Source organism: Gorilla gorilla, chromosome 14 (assembly GCF_029281585.2).
Source record: "Gorilla gorilla gorilla isolate KB3781 chromosome 14, NHGRI_mGorGor1-v2.1_pri, whole genome shotgun sequence".
In the NCBI taxonomy this organism is placed as follows: domain Eukaryota; kingdom Metazoa; phylum Chordata; class Mammalia; order Primates; family Hominidae; genus Gorilla; species Gorilla gorilla.
The window spans coordinates 6,677,376-6,704,934 of NC_073238.2; the positions used below are offsets into that span (position 1 = coordinate 6,677,376).

Below are 27,559 nucleotides of genomic sequence, written 5' to 3' on the forward strand. Positions count from 1 at the left end.
GTGTAAAACCCGATTGTATATTCCATCTACTGAGATAGGAGAAAACTGCCTTAGGGCTGGAGGTGGGACATGCTGGTGGCAATACTGCTCTTTAATGTATTGAGATGTTTATGTATATGCACATCAAAGCACAGCACCTTTTTCTTAACCTTGTTTATGACACAGACATTTGTTCACGTGTTTTCCTGCTGACCCTCTCCCCACTATTACCCTATTGTCCTGCCACATCCCCCTCTCTGAGATGGTAGAGACAATGATCAATAAATACTAGGGAACTCAGAGACTGGTGCCAGCGTGGGTCCTCCATATGCTGAGTGCAGGTCCCCTGGGCCCACTTTTCTTTCTATATACTTTGTCTCTGTGTCTCTTTCTTTTCTCAGTCTCTTGTCCCACCTGATGAGAAACACCCACAGGTGTGGAGGGGCAGGCCACCCCTTCAGGTCCCTGAATGTCCTTCCTCAGGAAATGATGGGGGAAGGGGTGACGAGAATGAAGGAGAGGATTTAAGTCCCTCACCCCCCGAGGTAGTCCTGGGCTGAGCCCCATGGGACCTGGAGAACCAGGCTGTACCATCCACCAGCGTGTCGGGTCCAGGAAGTCTAATGGCCAGCTCCCACTTCTCTTGCTGCTGTGCAACCCAGAGCAAGGCCTGCCCCTCCAGCTTCAGTCTTCTCCCCTGCAAATGGGGTCACAGCCTTTCCTCTCAGGCCAAAATAAGGATTGAGGCTGGGTGCAGTGGCTCACCCCTGTAATCCTAGCACTTTGGGAGACTGAGATGGGGGGACTGCTTGAAGTCAGGAGTTAAGACCAGCCTGGTCAACATAGTGAGACCCCATCTCTATTGGTTTAATTTTTTTTAAACAAAATTAAATAAATAAAATAAGGATTGAAGAGTGGCTTGTACACCAGTTGAGCCTACCTCCACCTCACCCTTGCAGAGCCCCAGAGACACAGCCCTGCAGAGCTCAGACCCAGTGGGACTTGACTCCACAGGCATAAAACCCTGTTTGTCTATGGGCCCTTTGGAATCACCAGGTTTTCGGGGCTCCTGAAGGATAGCCCCGACCTGGCCTCACCTGGCCCCTGGCCCCAGTGCCCCTGGTGATATCCAGGTGCTGGGCTGTGATCACCGCCTCCCACCAGCCCACCTCCACCAGCCCTTCCCGGAACCCTGCTCCAGGTGTTGGAACTGTGCACAGAGGAGGGAGCAGGCCCCGAGGGAGGCCTGGAGGGGCTGCTAATGGTGAAGGCTGCTGTGTCTAGCTGTTTCCTTCTGGACCCACTCCCTCTGGGCTGCGTCCCAGGCTGGACCAAGCCCTGATCCCTGAGATCTGGGGACATCTTCCCGTTTGCTGTTCCCTGAGAACCAGACCTCCCTCTGGAGAGGATCACAAGCTTGGGTTTCAGTCTGGGCTTGCTCTTGGGAACCCCCCAGGGGCGTGGCTCTGACCAAGATGTTTTCCTCCAGCCTGTTGCCCAGTCCCCATTCCTCGGACCTCAGCTTCACCGCCAGTGTCATCGGCAGGGTGAGCTGGAGGCCTACGGGTCTGAGAAGGCGCCCGGGTTCCCAGCATCAGCTGGCCACCCTCTGCCTAAGAAAGCGCCAGGGTCGTGACACCCCCTGGTGGCTGCTCCTAGGTAGTGTCACTGCCCAGCCCCAGTAAGGGAGGGCCTGGCCCCAAAGTCCGAGGGATCAGGGTGGGAAGTGGCAGGGCTTGGTGTGAACCTTCCCCTGGCCCCCAGCCTTGTGCCCCGCTCTCCCCATGCTGAAGATGCTGAGGCTAGTTCCAGTGCCCGCATTGTGAAGATCTCCGAATCCCACCTCTCTGTTCCTCCCCAGCCAGATGGCTCCATTTCACACACAATACACTGAGGCCCAGAGAGTGGGGAGACAGGCCAGGGAGGCCACCTGGAGCCTGGCACAGTGGCCTCATTTATTATGCTGCTCTCCTGCTCACAGGGGAAGCCCGTCCCCCAAAGTCCTCTTCCTCATCCTCGTGAGTATCTTGTCCCTGGATTGCTTGTCATCCTTGTCTGCCTGGAGCAACCAGTAGCCAGCAGGTTCCCCGCCTTTCCTGGACTCCGAGGCAGCTGCCCAGCCACCAGCCGTGCAGACGATGGCTTGCACCACAGCGATGAAGGTGGACGCGATCTGGGTGTGATGGTGCTGGGTCTCCAGGGCTGCAGTCACTGCCTGGAGGTGGGAGGAGAGGGGAAGCCTGAGCAGGGCTCCAGATGCCACCTGAACCACGCCTGTGTGGTCACAGGCCTCAGCCCAGGTGGTGCCATTTCAGGCCAGGTCATCAGGAAGAGCAGGTTGGGGCCTTCTGGGTCTCATTGGAGCAGGGGGTTTGGCCCTCATGGCACAGGGGCTCCAGACGGCCCAGACACTAGAGAGAGGACACCAACCATTGTCCACTCTGTGATGATCCAGGCCTCCAGCCCAGGATGCTCTGGGGCCCCACACCGTGACTCAGTTTCTCCAACCCCTGGCCCACCTGGTCAATGTTTCTCTCCACTGTCGTGATGTTGGGCAGAAGCTGGTTGTGCAGCCGGTGCTCCTCCACGGCCCGCTTCACGTCATAGCCGAACCAGAGGTTGTAGATGATGGCCTGGGGCATGGGAGTGTGATCAGCATGGCTTGGGGGCTGTGCGGAGTGGGAAGGGCCAGGGAGAAAAGGGGTGACGCATACCAGTGCAGTGGCTGTGGTGATCTGCGTGCCCCCAGCAGCTCCCACCACCATCCGGACCTGGCCGTCCTGGCCCACCATGATCGTTGGGAACATGGATGAGAGCGGCTGCTTCCCTGCGGCTGATGGGAGAAGACAGGGATGCCCGTCAGCTGCCTGCCCAGGACACCCGCCCCTCTCCACCCCAGTCCCCCACCCCCGGACTTCCACCCCATACCTGGCTGGATGAAATTGGCAGGTGAGGGGGGTACCCCAAACTCATTGGTGATGCTGGGAGAGCTGAAGTCGTCCATTCATTATTGAACAGGATCCCGCTGACCAGGGAGCAGACCTTGGGGCCAAAGCTTCCACCCAGCCGGGTCAGACAGCGCCCGACCTTGCCTGGCCCAGCCTGGTCCCTATCCACCCACTGAGGCTGTAACATACTCACTGAGAGGCCCAGGATAAGCTACCAAGATTGGGCCTCAGTTTCCCACCAGGAAAAGAGGTGACGGAGCCACCTTACTGGATAAGTGGGCGGTCCCTGGGCCACCCGTCTCTGGCACTTTCCCACCCAGGCGGCCCAGCAGCCCCTACTAGAGGTTGATGGTGCTGGTGGCGGACACAGCACTGCCGTCCTCTGTGATGACAGACAGGTGAGCAGTGCCCCTGTCATCCGGCGTGTAGAACTCGGGCTTGTAGTAGGAGATCGGGTGAGTGGTGTTGTCAGAGATCTGGGCCTGGAGCTGGGCAGCGAAGAACTCAGAGGTCATGTTGCGGACCACCTGCCGAGACCCCAGAGCTGGCCTGATGAGGTGGGGAGGGAGGGTGGGGAGGGGGCACAGGTCTCAGAAGGCCCCTGACTGTGACTCTGACCAAAACCTTCTAGCACCCACAACCTTCCGTGGCTCCCCAGGACCCAAGGGCAGGCCCAGGACCTTGCACGACCAGTCTGACTCCCTGTCTCTGTTGCGTTTCAGTAACTCTGAATGTCTGTCTGCCTGGTCCTGAGCCTCCAGACCCTTGCCGCATTCAATCACTCATTCCTTCATGCAAAAAATATTTCTAGAGTTTGCACTGCATGCCTGGCACTGGGGAATCAACAGGGAACAGACACTTAGGTCCTGCCCTCATGCCAAGAAAAACAAACACACACAGGGAAAGTGCTGAAACCACAAGTCAGGTAAGGGGAATCAAGAGGCATGAGGTATGGGCAGAGTGGTCAGGGAGGGCTTCTCAGAGGAGGCAACGTGTGAAAAGAGCCTGGAATGCAGCCTAAATGGTCAGTGCAAAGGCCCTGAGGCAGGTGGTATAGGCTGGTGAGCCATAGGCAGAGAGTGAATGGAGTGGGGTGGGGAGAAGAGGATGAAGATGCAGGCTGGGGCCCAACCCACAGGACCTCCTAGGTCCCATAAAAACTGGCTTTTGCTCTGTGCCATGCAGGCTTAGGGCAGAGGAATGAGCAGGCTGGGGAGTGTTTTCACATGGTCCCTCTGGCAGCTATGACAGGGATAAGGATAAATCCCAAAGGGGAGGCTGTGGATATCAACCAGGCAAGAGATGATGGCCTGGGTGGGAGAAAGAGAAGAATCAAGGATGGTGCCGACTAGCGAGGTAAACCCTGCAGAAGGGGCAGGTTTGGGGATGGTCAGAAGCTTGATATTGGACACTTCATCAGACCTGAAGAGCATGGGTGCAAGTATAAAAAAAATAAATAAATAAGCATGGGTTCACAGGCAAGGGCAGGCTGAGAGATGAACATGGAAGTATTGACATTGAGTGGCTGCTGGATGCCATGAGCCTGGCCAAGGTCCCCAAGGCAGTGGCGAGGAGGAGATGAGGAGGTCAAGGAGGAGACAGAGAGGATGGACCCAAAGGCCGAAGAAAATGCCTCAAGAGAGTTTCAACACCGGGCGCGGTGGCTCATGCCTGTAATCCCAGCACTTTGGGAGGCCGAGGCCTGAAATCCCAGCACTTTGGGAGGGCGGATCACGACGTCAGGAGATCGAGACCATCCTGGCTAACACAGTGAAACCCCGTCTCTACTAAAAATACAAAAAGTTAGCTGGGCGCAGTGGTGGGCACCTGTAGTCCCAGCTACTTGGGGGGCTGAGGCAGGAGAATGGCGTGAACCTGGGAGGCGGAGCTTGCAGTGAGCCGAGATCCCGCCACTGCACTCCAGCCTGGGGGACAGCCTGGGGGACAGAGCGAGACTCCGTCTCAAAAATAAAATATAAAATATAATAAAATAAAATAAAGTTTCAGCAACACCCCACAGATTAGTTGACCAATCCCAGGGAAAGGTGTTCTGTCTGAAACTGCCCTCAAGGAAACAGAAAGGCAAATCCACGATGTGGGACATTTTCCAAGACTACTGCCCAGGGCTTTAAAAATCAACAAAACAGGCCAGGCACGGTGGCTCATGCCTGTAATCCCAGCACTTTGGAAGGCCGAGGCAGGCGGATCACGAGGTCAGGAGATCGCAATCATGGTGAAACCCCGTCTCTACTAAAAATACAAAAAATTAGCTGGGCGCAGTGGCAGGCGCCTGTAGTCCCAGCTACTTGGGAGGCTGAGGCAGGAGAATGGCGTGAACCCAGGAGGCGGAGCTTGCAGCGAGCTGAGATAGCGCCACTGCACTCCAGCCTGCGTGACAGAGCAAGACTCTATCTCAAAAAAAAAAAAAAAAAAACACACACACACACCTGTAATCCCAGCAATTTGGGAGGCTGAGGTGGGAAGATAGTTTGACCCCAGGAGTTTGAGACCAGTCTGGGCAAGACCCTGTCTCTAAAAAAAATACAAAAATTATCCAGGTTTGGTGGCACGTGCCTCTGGTCCCAGCTGCTCAGGGGGCTGAAGTGGGAGGACTGCTTGAGCCCTGGAGGTTGAGGCTGCAGTGAGCCAAGATCACACCACTGCACTCCAACCTGGATGACAGGGACTCTGTGTCTAAACAAAAACACAACAAAAACAAAACAGCCAAGGGAGCCTACTGTAGGCAAAGAGAAGGGACAGCAGGTTGTGTCACCCCAACATCCTGCTGTGCTATGTTCAAGTCTCACTTTTGAGACACACCCTGAGGTGTGACTTCAGTAACCTACTGTGGAATCCTTCAGAAAAACACGAATCCCAATGGATGTGGGTGGAGACGGAGAGAGTTAGGAAATCTGGCAGAAACGTCCACACTGCAGACTCCAGGAAAAGGGAACATTGATGCTTGGGCAGTTTTGGGATTTTTTTACATTTTTGTAGGTGCGAAAAATTTGCAAAATGAAAACTCGAGGAGATTGTGGTGAGCTGTGTGAGATGCTGCTGAGTGGGGCCTGATGGGGAAACTGAGGCTGGACATGGAGATCTGGTGGCATGGGGATAGAGCAGGGGAGGGGATACCCTGAAGGGAGAGAGGACATAGCCCAGCCATATTTGCTCTAAGAGGAGCAAAGGACAGAAGGAGGCAGCAGATAGAAATTTCTAGAGCAACAACAGCTGCCTTTCTTTCGGGAATAATCCGTGATAAAGAAGTAAATCGTCAGAGGCAGAAAGGAGCATTGTAGGAACAGCACCCCGAGCCAGCAAGTAGATGAAAGAGCTGGCCTTAGCCAAAAGGGAGGGCAGAGGGACACGCTGCAGTGGCTCTGTCCCCTCAGAGAGACAAGACACCAGGTCACTGGCTGCAGCGGGAGTCAGAGGTGCAGAATGCTCACGGGGAAAGAGAAGACACCACCCGGGCAGCTGACGCCCCTCCTGGGAGGCCACTGGTCAGTGTAGGGGGGTCTGCAGATCCACCCAGGAATGCCAAGGACCCAAGTAGGTAAGGAGGAATGTGAGGATCCTCAGCAGGAAGGGATATGACAGGGTCTTATAGGGACCCAGCGTGGAGCTGAGGCAGCTACTGAGTGAGTGGGTCAGGTGGTGCAGGGCTGAGGGTGGCATCTGGGAAGCGTTAGTTTGGAGTGACAGGGAGTGGGTGGCCGAGGTCTCTGTTCACCTGGCCCTCTCCCTTTCACCCATCCATCTCACCATGCCCGAGGGCTGCAATGCCCCCATGTGTTCCTCATCTCAGCACTGAGCACTTGAGAACCACAGCATGTGCAAAGGACCTGAGGTAGGAGGGTGGCCACTAATTCCCCACACTGTCAGTTCTGTGGGGCAGAAGCCAAGACTGGGGGTCACCCACCAGTCCATCTGAGCACACAGTAGGCCCGCAATCAAAGTTTGTGGCAGGAATGGATTCATAAAGCATATGTGAGGCTGTAGCCACCCTGGCGAGCCCACCCGATGCCTCTACAGCAGGCCCCACACCCACAGTGGCCCAGCCCCTGCCCCTTACTTCAGTCACATCCACAAACTTGGGGTCCCCAAGCAGGGTCCTCTTGGCGTAGGCAAACCGGAAAGCCTCTACGATGCGGTGGTACATCAGGCCCTTCTGCTCGGGGGTCTCCACGCTCTCCCGGGAGAAGTTGTACCCTAGTTGATCAGAGCCAGGTGCATGTTGCTGAGCCCTAGAGACTCTGAGGGGCTCAGAGGGTTAACAACTGCCTGAGCCACTTTGCCCACCTCAAGGAGCATTTAATAACCAATAGCAGCAGCTGCTTCAGAAGGCTGTGGTGAAAGTGAAGTAAGGTGAGGGCTCCCGAGCCTGGGCCTCACGTCACGCATCAGCTCTGGCCATTCAGTGACCAAGTGGCAGGGTCACCCACTGGACCAGGGTACCCTCTGGACCAGGCCCTGCAGCCCTGAGCTCCTGCACCTCTCTCCCTCCTGATGACTCCTGTTCCTCCTCCAACCCTTGAGCATTGCCCGCTTCAGCCCTGTCGCTCTGCACTGCCTCCTTCAGGACATGGTGAGCTGTGACGCAGGGACACACCTCGGGGGCTCAGTGATGGAAAGATGTGGCATGGGGGCCGAGCAGAGATGCAGCAGGGGTGGGGCGTGGGGAGAGAGAGGCAGTGTCATGGGTCCTACCACACGGCTGTGGTGCAACCACTCACCTTTGAGGATGTTAAGGATGAGGGCCAGCACGGGCCCACTGAGCCGCGCACTGGGCATGTACAGCACCGCGTCTCCCAGGCTGATGTTCAGCGGGTGCTCGATCAGCTCAGCACAGTAGTTATTCAGGTCCTCAGCTGTCACAATGCCCCCTGCAATGGGACAGCAGCTCGAATGGGCACTGGGATGGGGCTGCACCACTGCGTGGAGGATGGAGCTGCACCAGTGGTGTTGGGGGCAGGCATGGCTGCACCATGGTGGTGGGGAAAAGCCTGTACCTACCAGGGAGGACAGAGTGCACTACTGGAGGGGTGGGACTGTGCCCTGGGAGGGGGCCACAGGCAACCTCACCTCCTTGGGAACCTCACCAGCTCTGGCACTCCTGTCTCCCTGACACTGCTCACCACCTGACAGCCAGTCTGGGGCCACCTGCCCTCTGCCTGCTTGGCTTAGTGGCTTCCTGTCTGCCTTCTCTCATCTGTGGCCAGAGAGTGTTTTCTGTTTTTTTTTTTTTTTTTTTTAGAGAAAGGATCTTGCTCTGTCACCCAGGCTGGAGTGCAGTGGCTTAATCACAGCCTTGAACTCCTGGGCTCAAGTGATCCTCCAGCAGACCCTCCCCGGTAGCTGAGACTAAAGGCACAACTACACCCAGCAAATTTTAATTTTTTTTGTTGTGTTTTGCTATATTTCTTTTTTTTTTTTTTTTTTTTTTTTTTGAGATGGAGTCTCACTCTATCGCCCAGGCTGGAGTGCAGTGGCGTGATATCGGCTCACTGCAAGCTCCGCTTCCCAGGTTCATGCCATTCTCCTGCCTCAGCCTCCCAAGTAGCTGGTAATGCAGGCACCCACCACCACACCTGGCTAATTTTTTTGTATTTTTAGTAGAGACAGGTTTCACTGTGTTAGCCAGGATGGTCTGGATCTCCTGACCCTGTATCCACACGCCTCGGCCTCCCAAAGTTCTGGGATTACAGGCGCGAGCCACCATGCCCTGCCGGGTTTTGCTATATTTCTTTTCACTATGCTTTGAATTTTTTGTTTTCTTGTTCCCCACCCCCACCCCCACTGTATTTATGTAGATTCTCAATATTTTTTTTGTAGACTCACTATGTTGCCCAGCCTTGTCTTGGACCTCCTGGCCTCAACTTCTACCTCAGCCTCCCAAAGTGTTGGGATTACAGGCATGAGACACCAAGCTTGGCCTCAGAGGGCCTTTTCTTTCTTTTTTTTTTTATGAGATGGAGTCTCACTCTGTGGAGTGCAGTGGTGCAATCTCGGCTCACTGCAACCTCAGCCCCCCAGGTTCTAGCGATTCTCCTGCCACAGCCTCCCAAGTAGCTGGGATTACAGGTACAACCCACCATGCCTGACTAATTTTGCATTTTTAGTAGAGACAGGGTTTCACCATGTTGGCCAGGCTGGTCTTGAACTCCTGACCTCAGGTGATCCACCCGCCTGGGCCTCCCAAAGTGCTGGGATTACAGACGTGAGCCATGCACCTGGCTCAGAGGGCCTTTTCTAATTGGAGAATTCCTGCCGGCGTCCCTGCTGCTTGGCCTCTTCTCCTCACGATGAATGGATAGAGGGAGGGAGGGAGGCTCTTAATTCTCCTGGAGTCAGCTCCAGACAGACAGGGTATTGGCATGCCAATTTCCAGCCTCAGTGGTAAAGGTCGACAAGCTAATCACCCTCCTCCATGAAACAGTGACAAAAATTACCGGAAGAAAGCCACAGCCAAGCTCCAGGCCCCTGCCCTACAAATCCCCTTCCCCATGCCTCTCTCAAGGCGACCCTCATCCCTTGTAACCCTCTTGGTGAATCAAAGCCCCCTCTACTGGGCCTTAGCCCAGCTGTTCCTCTGCTAGGAATCCCTTCCTCTCTCTGCCTAACGAAGTTATCTGCAGCCCAGCCACCACCTCCTCCAAGAAGTCCTCCTGGATCTTCAGGCTGTATTCTAGTGCTTCCCTAGCCTTGGCTCTTGCCTACACCTGCATTTACCCCAACAGGGACTTGCTCTCCTGGACTGTGTGGCCTCTCTTGGTTTTGATATAAGCAGGAGCTGTGGACCCACATGGCCAGTCACTGACCCTCCTCCACCAGGAACTTCCTGCAGGCTCAGGCAAGACAGGAGGACCCCATGGCTCTGGGCTACAGCTCAGGGTTTCCACTGCAGAGTTCCTCACCCAGGCCCTTGAGGTTACCCACTCACCGGCCGCCTGGATGTCCTTCACAATCTGGGCCGTGAGGCTGCCGTTGTAGAAGGCCTGGGCACCCTCAATGGCCAGCGTCTCATAGGTGTCAGCCAGCCGTGGCAGGGTCAGTCTCTCCCCCTCCCGAAGCACCTTTCTATCCCGGCAGAACACCTCACTGGGGCAGAGGGGGCTCATGTGAGGCAGCAGGTGGGGTGGACTTAGCTAGACCACCCCACACACCTGCCCACACAGGAGACCAGCACAAAGCAGGGGCAGCGCCTGTCACAGGTGGGTGGCCCTGTCACTCAGCGCTCATCCTCCTAGTGTCCCTTCCGGGAACCTCCTAGTGTCCCTTGCCACTCAGGACACATGGCCAGCCACAGTGGCCACTGGGACCCCACGCTCAGAACGTGTCCCCACACGTGGTGGGAAGGGTCTGTATCTCCTCATCCCATTATCAGCGCAGGGTCCTGAAGGCAGAGGGCCGCTCCACTGCTGCTACAGCCTGCAAGGTCCTTGGGCTGTGCCTGCCCTGCCTGTGTCAGGGGGCCGCACCCACAGACATACCACAAGACAGGCTGCTGCTCGATGACCGTCCGCTTGTTTTCCAGGGCTGCTGCCAAGCCCTTGCTCATGGGGAAGCCCTGGCGGGCCAGCTGGATGCTGGGTTGGAAGAGGCGAGCCCAGGGCAGCCCAGCGGCAGCCCATGCCGCTGGTGTGCCAGCTCATAGCCTCGGATCTCCCCAGGCACCGCCACCGACAGCCCTCCTGGGGAGAGAGAGCCACAGTTAGTGACCCTGAGTGGAGGACATCGGGATCTCTCGCAGGCAGCATCCCAGGCACAGTCCCTGACTCGTTTTACAGATGGGGCAATGAGGCTTAGGAGGAAAGATTTTTTTTTTCTTTTTTGAGTTGGGGTCTTGCCATCTTGCCCAGCCTGATCTCGAACTCCTGGATTCAAGCAATCCTCCCACCTCAGCCTCCTGAGTAGCTGAGATTACAGGCGTGAACACCACACCCAGCAGAAGGGGATTTTTAATTTTTTTATTTATTTTTTAATTTTAATTTTTTTTTTTTTAGGAGGGGATGTTTAATTTTTTTTAAGAGGGGCTCAGCAGGTAGGAGTGTACATGGACCAGGGATGTCTGAGGAGGGCACAGGAGGGGAAGCAGTAGCATGCGGCTGGGTTTTGCTGTCCCAGGATGAGGTGTCTGTCTGTGCAGGTGCCTGCATGTCTAAAATCCTGTGCCAGGCCAGACCCCCTCCCATCTCGCTGACCACAAGGGCTTATCCTGTAAGACTCATGGACTCCACCAGAATGTGCCAAAACAAGAGCAGATCCCACCCTGACCCAGGTCAAGCACAGGCCACCTTCAAGACACAGCCAGCCCCAAGAAAGGGCTCCCTTCCTCTTTTCTACTGCCCCAGAGAGGCAAGACTGAGCCTTAACCTCCATCCTGTCCCCTTTCCCAGCCTCAGTTTCTCCATCCAACTATAAGGGTTTTTGTTTGTTTGTCTGTTTTGAGACAGAGTCTCACTCTTTTGTCCCAGCTGGAGTGCAGTGGTGCAATCACGGCTCACTGCAGCCTTGGCTTCCCAGGCTCAAGCGATCCTCCCACCTCAGCCTCTGAAGTACCTAAGACTACAGACATACCCCACTACACGTGGCTTTTTTTTTTTTTTTTTTTGAGATGGAGTTTCACTCTTGTTGCCCAGGCTGGAGTGCAATGGCACAATCTTGGCTCACTCCAACCTCCACCTCCCGAGTTCAAGTAATTCTCCTGCCTCAGCATCCCAAGTAGCTGGGATTACAGGCATGTACAACCATGCCTTGTTAATTTTTGCATTTTTAGTAGAGACGGGGTTTTACCAGGTTGGTCAGGCTGGTCTTGAACTCCTAATATCAGGTGATCCATCCTCCTCAGCCTCTCAGAGTTTTGGGATTACAGGCGTGAGCCACCACTCCCAGCCTAATTTTTTATTTTTATTTTTTGTAGAGACAGGGGTCTTGCTACGTTGCCAAGACTGGTCTCAAACTCTGGCCTCAAGCAATCCTCCCACCTCAGCCTCCCAACATGCTGGGATTACAGGTGCACCCAGTCTATAAGGGGTTTTGCCTTCCAGTTCTGACTTTTGAGGAGGTCATTGGAAACAGACCCCTGGGCCTGCTTCCCCCCGAGCCCCACTGCCCATATGGACACTACAGACACTGACCCTTTGCCCAGAAAGGTACAACTATGGCCTCTGCCCCCAGGTACTCTCCTGCTCTTGCGAGAGATGTTGGGGCCATTTGGTTTGGCTTTGCGGCTGCGGCTCTAGAACTGCCTCTCCCACCCTGAAGCCTGGCACAAGTTTCCAAGAGCTGGTGGTTTCAATTCCTAGAAGCTGCACATACATCCCGGAAGGTCTGACACCCAGCACATGATTCCTTCCACCTTGTAGTTAGACAGAAGTTCTTTTCTGTTTTGTTTTGTTTTTTGTTTGTTTGTTTTTGAGATGGAGTCTTGCTCTGTCTCCCAGACTGCAGTGCAGTGGCATGATCTCAGCTCACTACAACCTCCGTCTCCCAGGTTCAAGCGATTCTCCTGCCTCAGCCTCCCGAGTCGCTGGGTTTACAGGCACAGGCCAGCACACCAGGCTAATTTTTGGATTTTTAGTACAGATGGGGTTTTGCCATGTTGGCCAGGCTGGTTTCAAACTCCTGACCTCAGGTCATCCACCCACCTCAGCCTTCCAAGGTGCTGGGATGACAGGCGTGAGCCACCGTGCCCAGCTAAGACAGGAGAAGTTCTAATCTTTGATAGCAGACCAGGGTGATGATGCTTAGCAACAGTATTTTGTATATTTCAAAGTAACGAAGAGAGGACTATGGTGCTAACACCCAGAAATGAAAAATATTCAAGGTGACGGAGACTCCAAATACCCTGCCTTGATCATTATACACTCTATGCATGTAACAAGCACTCACATGTACCCATAAATATAGAAAATATCATGTATCAATATCAGAAAAAAATCTTCTCCTGACCTCAGGCCAATCAGACTCTCATGCCGCCACACTTGCCAAGTTCTCTGGTGACCCCCACACTGCCAGGCCCAGTGCCCCTCTCAGCTGTACTGGGCTCATCACTCTCCCTGAGAGCCACCCCTGCATCCCAGCACCTGGCTCCACCCAAGTCTCCCCCGCCTGCCATCCTAGCTCCTACTCTCCCCTCTGTCTTTGCTCTCTCTCCTCGTGGTCTGCTTGACATCTGAGCTTCAGCCTCCATTTATGCACTGACAACTCCCAAATTGACCTGCTGGCCTGGACTGCTCCTCTGATCACCAGACCTGAGTATCTACCTGCCTGCTCGAAGAAAGCATCTCAAACTTCAACGTGCCCAAAACCGAGCTCCTGAGTGTCTGCTCAACCTGCTTCCTGAGAACCCTGCCTGTCTCCATTAGGGTCACCCCATCCTTCCAGGTACAGACAAAAGATCAGGGGTCCCCGGGGACTCCCTACACAAGCATCACACCCAACCCATCTTCAAATCCACAGGCTCCACTTCCAAGTGTGTCTGTCCAGCATCAGCCACTTCCCAGCACCCTCTCCACGAACTACTGCAGTGACCTCTGGACAGGTCCCCACATGCTCCCTGCCCCTTACACAGCAATCCGTAGGCCAGATCCATCCCCTTCCACTCACACACTCCACGAGCCCCCACTTCCCTCAGACAGGAAGCAGAGGCTTCACCATAACCTAAGAGATCCCACACAACCTGGGCCATTTCCCTTGGGTCACTTGCTGCAGCCTCCCCAGCTCCCCACAGGGCTCTGTCCCTGCCATCACACCTGGATAGCAGACCAGGAGATAACTCCCCTGACCCCATCTCTGCCTCTGGGTCTTTGCTCAGATGTCCCCTTCCCTGACTGGGTCACCCTGCATAGAGTCCCAGATTTTGAGGCCCTCTAGGTCTGTTTTTCTACAGCCCATAACACACCCGCACCTGCCTAGTTTCTTTACCCACCTGGAGTGTCACAGATTTCATCTGCCATCTTTGTTTTTCACCCCAGCTTCAGGAACAACAGCTGATTCTTTAAGACAATGCTCAATACATTCTAGTTAAATAAATGATTCTAAGCATCCACAAGGTGCCAAGCCTATGATTCCCGCATTCTCTTACCCTGAGCAACTTCATGTCTACAGATGCTGAGTTTCTCAATGAGTATTAAAAACAAATGAAAGATTGGTGGGGCACAGTGGCTCACGCCTGTAATTCCAGCACTTTGGGAGGCCGAGGCAGGGGGATCACGAGGTCAGGAGATCGAGGGACCAGCCTGGGCAACATAGTGAAAACCCGTCTCTACTAAAAAATACAAAAAATTAGCCGGGTGTGGTGGCAGGCACCTGTAGTCCCAGCTACTCGGGAGGCTGAGGCAGGAGAATGGCGTGAACTCAGGAGGCAGAGCTTGCAGTGAGCCGAGATCGCACCACTGCACTCCAACCTGGGCGACAGAGTGAGACTCCGTCTCAAAAAAAAAAAAAGAAAAAAAAATCAAACATTGAGTATGTTGCAGAAGACTCCAAAGGGCACCACCCAGGACCCCCACCTGAAGTCTAAGGCCTGCTATGGTGAGTGTGTCCTGCCCCTCCATCCTCCAACTTGTTTTTTTTTTTTTTTTGAGATGGAGCTTCGTTCTTGTTGCCCAGGCTGAGTGCAGTGGCATGATCCCGGCTCACTGCAATCTCCACCTCCTGGGTTCAAGCGATTCTCCTGCCTTAGCCTCCTGAGTAGCTGGGATATTACAGGCCTGTGCCACCATGCCCGACTTATTGTACTTTTAATAGAGAAAGGGTTTCACTATGTTGGCCAGGCTGGTCTTGAACTCCTGACCTAGGTGATCCATCTGCCTCAGCCTCCCAAAGTGCTGGGATTACAGGCGTGAGCCTGTGAAAAAAAGGCCCAGCCTTTTTTTTTTTGACAGGGTCTCACTTTGTTGCCCAAGCTAGAGTGTAGTGGTATAAACATGGCTCACTGCAGCCTCAACCTCCTGGGCTCAAGTGATCCTCCCACCTTAGCCTCCTGAGTAGCTGGGACCATAAGCACACACCGCCATACCTAGCTAATTTTTTTTCCCATTTTTTGTAGAGATGGAGTCTTGCTATGTTGTCCAGGCAGGTCTCCTGGGCTCATGTGCTCCTCCTGACTTGGCCTCCTAAAGTGCTAGGACTAGAGGTGTTGAGTTGTTGAGACCCTCCCATCCTCCAACTTTTATCTCACAATTTATTGTGCCTCCTTTGGGGACAGACAGTGGCTTCCTGGATAGACAGTGGCTTCCCTTCAGGTACCTGGGGAATTTGGGGGCCTCCTCTCCACTTAAGACCAGATTAGAAAAGAGAGACTCCACCTCACATTCTAGAGCGCCATCCCCACAAATGAACAAATGAGTGAATGGGATGCCTGTTGAAAAGGCAGGATATAGACAGCCTGGGTTCAATTTTAGCTTCACCACCTCCCAGCTGTGTGACCTCAGATGATTTGCATGACCTGTCTGAGCCTCAGCATCCCCACCCTGTAAAATGGGAATCCACACAGCATCCCCTAGCCCAAAGGAGCAGGGAGGGTTGTGAGAGGCTCGTGGGTGAAAAGTGCAGAGCAGAGCGTGGGCCCCAGTGAGCCCTGGTCCATGAGGTCTGCTAGCATAATAATTATTCTTTCCATGTGCTGCACAGAGTGGCCCCGGAGGCCTTAGCAGAAATAACAGAAGCTCCCGGCCCTTTGCCGTGGTGATGATGGTCCCGACCACTCATTGTGGGAGGGTGCTATGGGGCCAGGAAGGGATGGGGGGTGCTAGAACTGCCCCTGAACCCTGACGGGAGCAGGCTCCTGTGGGCAAGGCCCCTTCCCAGTGGCTCAGCCAGCTCTGCACCCATGCCCCAAGTCTGCAGCATGGCTTACCCTTCTGGGACTGCTCCGAGCTGTTGAACATGCTGGCAAAGGCCAGCCTGGGGGCCACCTCGCGGGCATTGATGACCTCAGCTTTTCCTAGAAGGAGAAGCAGGTAGGCAGGCCCACCCACCCAAACCCTTTATGCCACGTGAGCCTGGGGGCCACCGAGCTGTGCCTCGGCCCAACCCACAACCCCTGCCCCTCTCCCTCTCCTCTTCCGAGGCACTCATGGGTGGTGCTGTTGTAGATGGTGAGGAAGAGGCCACCCTCGATGCTCATGCTGTGGGCATTCATGAGCCCCACACACAACAGGGCTGCAATGGCTGCTTCCACTGCAGAGCCACCGTCCCACAGTGCATCCCTGCCACATGGCACATAAAGGCATGAGAACCTGCAGGCTTCCACCCTGGCCCCGCATACACACCCTGCTGCCCACCTGCCCAAAGCAGGATGGAAGAGAAGTCCATTCGAGTTTTGGGGTTTTTGTTTTTAGTTTCTTTCTTTTTTGTTTTGAGATGGAGTCTTGCTCTATTGCCAGGCTGGAGTGCAGTGGCACGATCTCAGCTCACTGAAACCTCTGCCTCCCGGGTTCAAGCCATTCTCCTGCCTCAGCCTCCTGAGTAGCTGGGACTACAGGTGCATGCCACCATGCCCAGCTAATTTTTGTATTTCTAGTAGAGACCGTGTTTCACCATGTTGGCCAGGATGATCTCTATCTCTTGACCTCATGATCCGCCTGCCTTGGCCTCTTTTTTTTTTTTTTTTGGAGACAAAGTCTCTCTTTGTTGCTCAGGCTGGAGTGCAGTGGTGTGATCTCAGATCACTGCAGCCTCAGTCTCCTGGGCTCAATTGACACTCCCATCTCAGCCTCCCAAGTAGCTGGGACTATGGGCACATGCCACCATGCCCAGCCAATTTTGTTTGTTTGTGTATTTTGTAGAGATGGGGTTTCATCATGTTGCCCAGGCTGGTCAAGAACTCCTGTGCTCAAGTAATCCACCCACCTTGGCTTCCCAAAGTGCTGGTATTACAGGCATGAGCCACTGTGCCCAGCCTTTGTTTTATGAGACAGGGTCTCACTTTGTCACCCAGGATGAAGTGCAGTGGCACAGTCTTGGCTCAATGCAGCTTTGACCTCCTGGGCTCAAGCAATCCTCCCACTTCAGTCTCCTGAGTAGCTGGGACTACAGGTAAGAACCACCACACCGGGCAATTTTTTGTCTTTTTTGTAGAGATAGGGTCTTTCTATGTTGCCCAGGCTGGTCTCGAACTCATGGTCTAAAGCAATCCTATCGCCTCAACCTCCCAAAGTGCTGCGATTACAGTTTCTTCTTTTTCTTTTCTTTTTTTTTTTTTTTCTGAGACAGAGTTTCACTCAGTTGCCCAGACTGGAGTGCAGTGGCATGATCTTAGCTCACTGCAACCTCTGCCTCCTGGGTTCAAGCGATTCTCCTGCCTCAGCCTCCTGAGTAGCTGGGATTATAGGCGCACACCACCAAGCCCCGCTAACTTTTTATATTTTTAGTAGGGACAGAGTGCACCATGTTGGCCAGGCTGGTCTCGAACTCCTGACCTCGGGTGGTCTGCCCGCCTCAACCCCCCAAAGTGCTGGGATTACAGGTGTAGACCACCTTGCCCAGACAGTTTCCTCTTTATGAAGCAAACAAATGTACATGATTTTTATAATTGGGACAAAAAGGGAAATTGCTATACTTCATTAATAACATTTTTTTTCCCTGCTAGAGATGGTGGCTTACACCTGTAATCTCAGCACTTTGGGAGGCCAAGGTGGAGGATCACTTGAGGCCAGGAGTTCAAGACCAGCCTGGGCAATAGAGTGAGACCATATCTACAAAACAGTCTTTTTAAATTAGTCAGGTGTGATGCACGCCTGTAGTCCTAGCTACTCAGGGGGCTGAGGTGGGAGGATCGCTTAAGCCCAAGAGTTCAAGGCTGCAGTGAGCTATGATCATGCCACTGCACTCCAGCCTGGGTGACAGAACAAGACCCTGTCTCAAAATATGAAAAACATAATATTTTTTCTGTTTAAGTCTTTAGAAGGGAACTGATCTTTATATATAACATGAGATAAGAGTCTAAAATAGAATAAAACAGTAGAAGCCAGGCACCATGGCTCACACCTGTAATCCCAGCACTTTAGGAAGCTGAGGCGGGAGGATTACTTAAACCCAAGAGTTTGAGGCTGCAGTGGGCTATGATCGCTCCCCTATACTCCAGCCTGGGTGACAGAGTAAGACTCCACCTTAAAAAAAGAATAAGCCCTTCATGTCCCTGTTTGGGCAACAGCGTTCCTTGGGGGGAGGGGGGAGGGATGGCATTGGGAGATACACCTAATGCTAAATGACGAGTTGGTGGGTGCAGCACACCAACATGGCACATGTGTACATATGTAACAAACCTGCACATTGTGCACATGTACCCTAAAACTTAAAGTATAATAATAATAAAATAAAATAAAAAAAGAAAGAAAGAAATTGTCTCCTATCCAAAAAAAAAAAAAACAGAAAAGAATAAGCCGGGCATGGTGGCTCACACCTGTAATCCCAACACTTTGGGAGGCCCAGGTGGGTGGATTACCTGAGGTCAGGAGTTCGAGACCAGCCTGACCAACATGGTGAAACCCCATCTCTACTAAAAACACCATAATTAGGCCAGGCCACAGTGGCTCACACCTGTAATCCCAGCACTTTGAGAGGCAGAGGTGGGAGGATCACAAGATCAGGAGTTCAAGACCAGCCTGGCCAACATATCAAAACCCTGTCTCTACTAAAAATACAAAAATTAGCTGGGCATGGTGGCACATGCCTGTAGTCTCAGCTAATGTGGAGGCTGAGGCAGGAGAATCACTTGAACCTGGGAGGGGGAGGCTGCAGTAAGCCAAGATTGCACCACTGCCCTCCAGCCTGGGTAACAGAGTGATACTCTGTCTCGGAAACACACACACACACACACACACACACACACACACACACACACACACACACACAAATCTGTTGAGCGTGGTGGCACACGCCTGTAATCCCAGCTACTTGGGAGGCTTAGGCATGAGAATCGCTTGAACTTGGGAGGCGGAGGTTGCAGTTAACTGAGATTGCACCACTGCACTCCAGCCTGGCAACAGAGCAAAACTCCATCTCTAAATAGATAGATAGATAGATAGATAGATAGATAGATAGATAGATAGATAGATAGATAGATAGAGAGATAGGAAGAAATAAGTAAAAATAGCCACCAAACAACAAAACAGTGGAGTTTATCCAAAGAGACAGAGACTCTTAGAACTGAGAAAAGGGGCCCTGTTTGGCTCTAGGAGACCCACATCCTGCTCTCGGAGTCACCATCCCCTTCCCAAAGGCTACTGAGAGAGTCCAAGCAAAGCTTACATGTGGGGAAACTGAGTCTCAGAGGGGTGAAGGTATTGCTGTGGTCCACTTGCCCAGTTTTCAGGGCCCATGTCCCATGCCCTGCCCCACTCACCTCCCAATCTCCGAGCACTGCTTGGCATCCGCAGCCACGGCAGCCCTGGTATACACATGGTTGTCAGGTTCCTTGGAGGCTGAGGGCAGCCAGAGACAGAGGACGACAATGAACAGCACCAGGACCATGGCCAGCAGGCCCAGCACCACTAACTTCTTCTTCATGGCTCTGCTGCTCCCACGGGGTAAGGAGCAGGGTCAGGCCCAGCCTCAGACATTCCCTGGCCCCTCCCCAACAGGGCACAGTCTAAAGTCGGGGCTCAGAAACACAAGGCCTGTGTCTCCTTCCTGCTTCCCAGAATACGTACAGGCTGTCAGGCCCCCAGACCTTTGCGCAGGCCATGCTGTCTGCCAGAAGCTCTGGGCCTCATCTCTGCCCTCCCAAATCCTCCCTGCTTATCTTCAGAGCCCATCCTGGTAAGAACCCCATCTCCAGCAGCGACCCTTCCTGGGAGCCCCCAGATTTCCTCACCCCTCTTTCTGCAGGGCCTTGCCTACCTCCTCACAGTGGCTGAGCCTCCACTGCTTAGGGAGAAGCTCCAGTAGGGATGGGCCTGGCCTGGTTTCTCCTGTGTCCCCCACCTCAGCTTAGAGCCTGGCACTGTCCAGGAGTCCTCTGAAGACCCTCCACCCCACCTGGAGCATGGGGTTTAGCTTCCATAGTGCCCACAATCAGAACACCCCACAGATTCACTGCCACGGGGACAGGACTTACCGTCCAGCAGCAGACGGGGACCCCAAGCCTTGCCTGGGGTGTTGGCCACAAAAGACAGGAGGATTTGGTGGAAACACCTGAGGAAATAACTGGGGTCTCCCTCACACTCTGCTGAAGCCTGCAGCCACAGGATCTTCTTCAGAGACTCTCTGATCAGGCAGCCTTCTCGTTCTCCTGAAGGTCAAGGGAGGTTACCTGAAGCACGCGCAGCCCAGACCTTTCTGGGGGACTCCGTGTTACCTCCCTCTGCCTCTGGCTGGTTTCTCTGTCTCCAGTTGAACTCTGGAGGCAAAGAGGCTGTCAGTAACACATTTGTTTCCATGAATTCTCTCAGCACGTCTCCCAGGCACAGCTCAAAGAGGGTTTTGCATGGAGCAGGGCAGGTAGGGGACAGGGCATTCCTGCAGAAGCCCAGGATGTGCATGTGGTAAGCATGGCAAAGGGGGCTCAGGGGGCACTGCCAGCATGCCCTGCTCTGATGCTGGACTTGCCACTCACCTGCTGTGGGGCCTCAGGCAAATCACTGAACTGTCCAGCCTGGATGACGGCAGCACCTCACTTGCCTTGCTGCTGGGAGTTTTGTGAATAGAGTAGGTTAGACTGTGGGTAGGACTTGGTGAATGGTAGCTGTGATTATCATCATGGCTGCACTGGGGACACCCCCAGGAGGCCTGAGTGGCACAGGTCTCTTGCTCACTCTATGTCCCCTGTGGACTCCCTTCCAGGCTGTGCAGTGAGTGGCAGCAGTGACCCTTGGGAAGTCTCATGGATATGGCAGCAGGTGACAGGTGTGACAACAGGGAAGAGGGATGTGGTGACAGAGGTTGGAGTTCCCCTCTCCCACAGTCAGTTTCCCACAAAGGGAGGTGTCTGCCAGCAAGCCCCTCCAATGAGCCCCAAGCTGGGTTTCCCTCCACTCCACCCTGTCCCAGTGCAGAGCGTCTGACCTCAGAGGCAGACACACTATCCAAGAGGTCGTCTATGAATGGAGTCCCTGTGCCCTCCCCACACACAGGGAACATCCAGATGCCATCGTGGAAGTGTGGCCACCTCCCCAGGCTTGGTGGGCCTGGGGCCGATAGTGTGATACATTTGACCCCCTCCCAGCCCTGGATGCAGACACCAAGAGCAGAGAGACCTGGCAGTAGTCATGCAACAGCACACCACCCCACATCCCCAGCACAATCCAAAGCAGCCCCTCATCCCCACCGTGACCTACCACAGCGTGAATCCAGGTGCCACCTGTTTCTGACCTGAACTCCCTCACAGCTGCTGCCTGCACTCCCTCCCTCCAACATCGCCTGCCCTTCAGTCTTCCAGAAAGCTGCTAGAGGGCTCTGTCTGTCCAACTACAGAACAGGCCCTGCCTCCTCCTTGCCCCGTTGGACAGCTCACACCCTTCACCAGGCCTGACAGCGCTCTTGCCACTCCAACACCCTGGGTCCCAGCCGGGAGTCCGGGTCAGGATTAAGGGTCCCTGATAGAGACACCGATTCCTGGAGGTCCAAAGAGCCTCAGGAGCTGGGCCAGCAATATGCAGCATCTATTATGGACACAGAACATTCCCATCACATGGCCGGGTGCCGTGGCTCACGCCTATAATCCCAGCACTGTGGGAGGTAGAGGCAGGTGGGTCACCTGAGGTGAAGAGTTGGAGTCCAGCCTGGACAACATGGTGAAACCCCCATCTCCACTAAAAATACAAAAAGTTAGCCAGGCATGGTGGCAGGTGCCTGTAATCCCAGCTACTCAGGAGCTGAGGCAGGAGAATTGCTTGAACCCGGGAGGTGGAGGTTGCAGTGAGGCAAGATTGCACCACTGCACTGCAGCCTGGGCAACAAGAGGAAAACTCCGTCTCAAAAAAACAAAAGCAAAAAACAAAAACAAAAGGACATTTCCACCACAAGTCATGGGGCAGGGGCCTGGCCTGGTGAGTGACCCTGTCCTAGCATGACAGTCCCCTGCACCAAGGAAGCTACCCAGTCCCGTCCACTGGGCCGGGTCATGCTGAGTGCCCTGGAGGGCATGGCCTCATCTCTCCCAGGCTCAGGGTCATGAGCTGAGCCCCCGGTCAGGGTCCTGGGGTGGTCAAACCATGACCCAGCCTCCCCTGTCTGTTAATCTGTCTACCCAAAGGCCCAAGTAGGCACCTGGAGGAGCAGGGGGCACCCAGCCAGGCTTAGACTGCTGGGAAGAACTTGGAGGGGAGTAGGCAGTGCTGGGCCCTGTCCCTTCCTCCCAGGGCAGGTCAGCAAGGGAGGGTGGGCCCAGCCTCCCATAGGCAGATGTCCCCGGCTCGGAGGAAGACACCCTGCTGAGGTCCTGGGCTTCCATTTCCCATCCCTCCACCCTCAAAACTCACTGAAAGAATGTCCAAGCCCAGAGGCCTGGTTCTCACCCAAACAGTGTGAGAGCTGCACACACTAGGGGAAACTGAGGCTAGAAAGTAGGTCAGCTGCTATGGTTGGCCTCAAACCCAGAACCCCTTCCTTGTGACCCTGATGGGCTTACCTGAGGCCTGGGGACAGTGGGGGCCCAGGAGAGCACCTGTTCCTCAGAAGACAGTTCTGGGCTGCACCCGCTGGGGAGGAAGAGACAGACTTGTCTGCCTGGGAAAATCCCAGCCACAGAACTGGCTGGGCCCCCCCACTCTCCAGAGTGGCTCAGAGCCATGCCTGCGGCCCCCTGCAGCACTCCTCAGGGGGCCTCCGAATTGGGAGTGGGATCTGGGGGTGGCCACCTCCGAGGAGGAGCAGAGGCAGGGAAAGAGCAGGAGCGGCCAGAGGACCCATGAGCTTACCTAGTCCAAGAGACCAGCCAGGGGGTGCCCAGCAGCCCTGGTGGACAGTGGGAGGCATCCACACAGGGTGCAGGACAGGCAGGCCTCTCACAGAGATCCAGCCTGGCTGGGAGGATGGGGAAGCTGACGTCACAGCAGCAAGGAGGCACACAGTGACTTGGCACGGTGACTTGGCCTGTCACCACATGACTAAAGTTCACGCAGCCCTGGCAGGGCCCTGGATGGCAGGTGCTATGAGCCGGGGAAAGGGTTTCCTTCCTTTCAGACTCAGTTCCCTCCAAAGGGCACTGTCTGCCCACGAGCCCCTCCAGTGAGCCCCAGGCTGGGTCCCTCTGGCTCTCCCTGTCCCTGTTCAGAACATCTGAACTCACAGCCAGTGTCCCAGAGATGGCTCTGGAGGTGGTGGAGTAGTGGTGCCCCTGGCACTAGACCAGAACCCAGACTAAGGGGCCTCACCACACGCTGCTGTCAATGCTAAAAGTGTGTTCCGGGAACATGGGCTGGGGCCCTGAGTGCAGACTGGTTCTGCTGCCCATCCAGAAACATTAGCACCCCAGGCCCAAGGAACCACCTGAACAGCCCAGAAAGGCAGGGCCCAGAGAGGGCCTGAGCTGGCCCAAGCTCACAGAGCCCAGCAGTGCAGACTTGGCCACCTGGTAACTGCCCCAAGTTACTGCATGTTTCTGACCAGCCCACCAAGAAGTCTGAGCCAGGAACAGCTGCGGACCCAGCCCAGGGGACTTTGGACAGTGCTGCCCATTCCCCTGTGGCCCTCATCTGCCAGGGATATGGGCCAGAGTCTCCCTGAGTCGTGGCTCCCTCCCCTGATCCTGGCCTGCTGTGTCTACAGTGCCGGAGAGCCCCTGCAGCCTCCACCTGAGGTCTATTTCGTGCCCATAACACCTACCCCACAATCATCCTTCCAGGCTGCCCCAAGCTGACAGAAGGGGACATGAAGGCTGACCCAATATTGCTTCCTGCCTGGGTCACATAGGCCTGTCCTGTCATCCACTGCTCTCAAACGGGCTCTGGACAGAACCCACCAGACACACAACTGTGAGATCCTCAATAGCCCTAGGATGGAGGTGCTATGACCAAGCCCTTTCTCAGGCTATTCCTCCCCCTGAAGATCAGGGTGACTGGGAAGATGACAGGGCAGGAACCAAGGCCCCATGACCTGTCCCTGAAGGCTAGACAGCCAACAGGAACATCAGGGGATTTGGCCCTGCTGAGTGGCTGCATTCCATGGCAGTCAGCCGGGAGGGGTCTGAAGTGGAGAGCCACAGGGCTCTGTCCCCTGCCCTGCTCAGCAGTTTCCTCTCTGCCTGAGAGCATATAAGACATGCATGTTCTCACTCATAGGTTGGAATTGAACAATGAGAACACTTGGACACAGGAAGGGGAACATCACACACTGGGGCCTGTCGTGGGGTGAGGGGAAGGGGGAGGGATAGCATTAGGAGATATACCTAATGTAAATGACAAGTTAATGGGTGCAGCACACCAACATGGCACATGTATACATATATAACAAACCTGTACGTTGTGCACATGTACCCTAGAACTTAAAGTATAATTTTATATATAATACTATATATATTTATATATTATAATATATTATATAAATTACATAAATATAATAATTATATATATATATACACACATGTATATGACATACAGGATTCACAGCAGCAGGTGGGCAGGAAGAAAGTCTGAGTGGGTAAAGGATGGCCCAGATCCCTGCAGCTGACCCCAAAAGGAAAACCCTGGGCTGGGGAAAGTAGGGAGACAGAGCTGCCTTCAATAGGGCACAGCTGAAGCCTGGCAGCAGCTGAGGATTCCAGAGAGGGGAGACAGGAGGGGAGTCACTTTATCAAAGGACATGTTAATAGAGGTAGGGCCTACAGAATGAAGGAGGCTTTTCCTCACATGCTGAGTGTGTCACATTCTGTCCCAGTCAGCCCTCTACCCCCTGAATGCAGAGAGGGCACCTAGGGGGAAGTGGGTCCGGGGAAGCCATGTCACCTGAGGAAAGACTGCAGGGGCTGGCCTAGAAGTCTTCTCCAGACCCCACAGCTCTTGTCCTGGGCACATAAGGTAGTGAGTTCCCTGTCCCGAGAAATGTGCAAGCCTCACTCACCCGGAGACACTGACTCTGGTATCAATACCACCCACTTCCAACACACGTGCAAGCACGTGCACACACACACAACTGAGCCTCATCTAGGCTGAGCAGAGCAGCTTCCCAGGATGCAGCAGAGAGAGCAGTACGACGAAGAGGTAGACACGGCAGCCAGTCTGAGGTTTCCTGGTTAATCCTTCAACCCAGCTTGATGGCTTTGTCACCACAACCCCAGAGCCACAAAGGTGAAACCAGAGCACAGCCCCAACCCCATTCACAGGCAGGAAACTGAAGCTTAGACAAAAGGGATTTACCAAGGTCAGCTGGCTCCAGGAAGTCTGCAGACCTGCGGGTGAGCCCAGGACACACCCACCCCTTACCCTGCCAGCCCCCAGCCTGGAGTCGCTATCCCTGGATATCAGAATGTACAGATCTCTGGCTGCTTCCCCAGGACCGTCTACATCCCTGGACTGGATGCTTACTACCCAGATGTGGAGATGGAATCTGTCTCTCACAGTTTCCACCCTTGCGGCACAGAGTTGAGAATCAGAAGAAACACCCCTTCAGTAAGATTTAATAACCACTACCTGCTGGAAACCTGTAGAAAGAACTATATATATCCCTATATATATAGCTGAGAGGTGGCAGGTGCCCCCTGGAGTTGGGCAATGACCCCTCGCACAACCGGCCCTGCCCCACCCCAATCCACAGGCACAAACAGAACCCAGGAGCGAGGCAAGCATGGCCCAAGGACACAGCGTCCCCCAACCCCATCACAGCTCTGGCTCTACTCCAGAGCTGGCCCCCCACCCCCACTCAGGGCTGCCAGATCCTCCAGGGCCTGTTTGTTCATGCTGCACTCTTTCCTCTTAATTCCAAGAAGCCAGGGCTCTCTCAAGAGCTTCTTCGCACAAGTCAGGTGACTCCCCCCAGCCCTCCTTCACCCACCCGCATACCTCACTCAAACTCACGTAAACTCATCAGCCAAGAAACAGAGTCCCCCCCGCCAGCCCAGACCCAGTCGGATAAAGAACCCAGGGCTCTCCCCTTCTGTGGGATCCCTCTGCAGGATGCGCCCACACAAGTCTTGCCCCCTTCACCCCAAAGTGCAACTCACTCCCACGGCACGGGTACACAAACCGAGGCTCGGAGAGGAAGAGGAACTCCTCTAGAGTGCAGCAAGCATATGGCAGAGCTGAGAATGGGACTCAGGACTCCAGACACTCATGGGAGTGCCCTGACCTGAGCTTCCCCACCTATGATGTCCACCAGCTCAGAGAGGGTGAGTGGCGCCTCTGGGTCACACAGCACTGGGGCGCAACCAACTGCTCTCACTTCTGGGCTCACTCGACGCCCGGTCTGGTCGTCCAGCAGCACACTAAAACCAAGCTAAGATTCCCTGCTGTGACCCAGCTCCTCCTTCCCTCCCCCAGTGGACTGGGGGTGGGGCAGGGGGGAGGGGAGGCTTTAAAGGCACAGGAACTGCTGCAGGTGGGATGTGGGCTGGCTCCTGGTCCCATCCCTGGGGCTGTGTGATCTGGGATCGCTGCAGGCTGCAGGTCTCTCTGAGCCCGGTGGGGTCTCAAACCCTGAATGAGAGACCTGAACTCTGAAAGCCTCGGTGGGGCTGAATGAGGCTGGGTTTCAGCGGGAGGCAGATTAGACCAAAGGTTCCCTGGGAGATGGGGCCACAGAGCTGGGCTGCAGCCAGATGCCCATGTCAGGAGGAGCTGGAGATGTAAGCATCTGAGGCCCCACAAGGTCTGAGGAGCCTAGATCACTACTACAACCCCAAGGCAGGGGATGCTTCTCCTAACAGGCCCTCTCCCCAACTTTCAGGGCTATAGGCTGGGCTCTAGGAGCTGTTAATCCAAGGACCCTAGTCACCTGGACTGAACAGAGTCACGTGATCCAGGAGGGTCCTTCCTCAACCCCCAGTTTCAGGGGTCTGAGCAGACAGGCTGACCGAGGACCCCAGGCAACGGAAGCAGGGGGATGAGGCCCATCCGTCCATCATGCCCTCACCTGCTCTGCCCCGTTCAATGAGATGAGATAGGGTGGGTGCCCCCACAGGGCTGGCAGGTCGAAGCCTCTAAGCCCTCAGATCAAGGTCCACACATGGTCTGCAGCCTGCCAGAATTGTCACTCTTAGCAAGGCTAAGAGTGGCAACACAGCACCCTCCATGGCCCATCAGGAAGGACAGGCAGAGACAACAACGAATTGTAGGGATGTGAGAATAAGGGATGGAGAGGCCCTTAAGGCTACACTATGTGAGAAGTTGAAAGAACTAGAGATTTTTAACAGAGAAGGGGCATACATTTCATGTATTTGAAAGGAAATGACGCAGACTTCTCTTTGTTTTTTCCATGGGCAGATCTCAAAAGGGAAATTACAGGAAAGTGAACTTTTCAACAATCAGAGCTGCCCAAAAGTGGAACTGAGGCTTGCAGAGTGAGTAGCTCTCCCTCCCTGGAAGCATTCTGGCAGAGGTTGAGTGCCACCTGTGAGGGAGAGGAATAAGGGCTACACCATGGGGTCGAGGAAGGGCCAGAGGAGGAATGATTCAGTTTGGAGACAGGAAAGGCTTGTCTGGGCTGGGCTGGGAGCTAAGGAAGAAGGGGGATGCAGATGCATAAGACCA

General features: G+C 54.5%; 1 protein-coding gene and 1 pseudogene across 1 annotated transcript in view; both read right to left on the reverse strand.

The window, feature by feature from the left end:
- Positions 1-1,860: 1,860 nt before the first annotated feature.
- On the reverse strand, positions 1,861-19,856 carry LOC129530465 (glutathione hydrolase 1 proenzyme-like; annotated as a pseudogene).
- Positions 19,857-20,096: 240 nt separating this feature from the next.
- LOC129530464 (immunoglobulin superfamily member 3-like) overlaps positions 20,097-27,559 on the reverse strand; it is a 51,989-nt gene continuing 44,526 nt past the window's right edge. Inside the window, 3 exon segments of the mRNA XM_063697646.1 lie at positions 20,097-20,169; positions 20,494-20,562; positions 22,507-22,576. Coding sequence (XP_063553716.1) covers positions 20,097-20,169; positions 20,494-20,562; positions 22,507-22,576 — 212 coding nt within the window.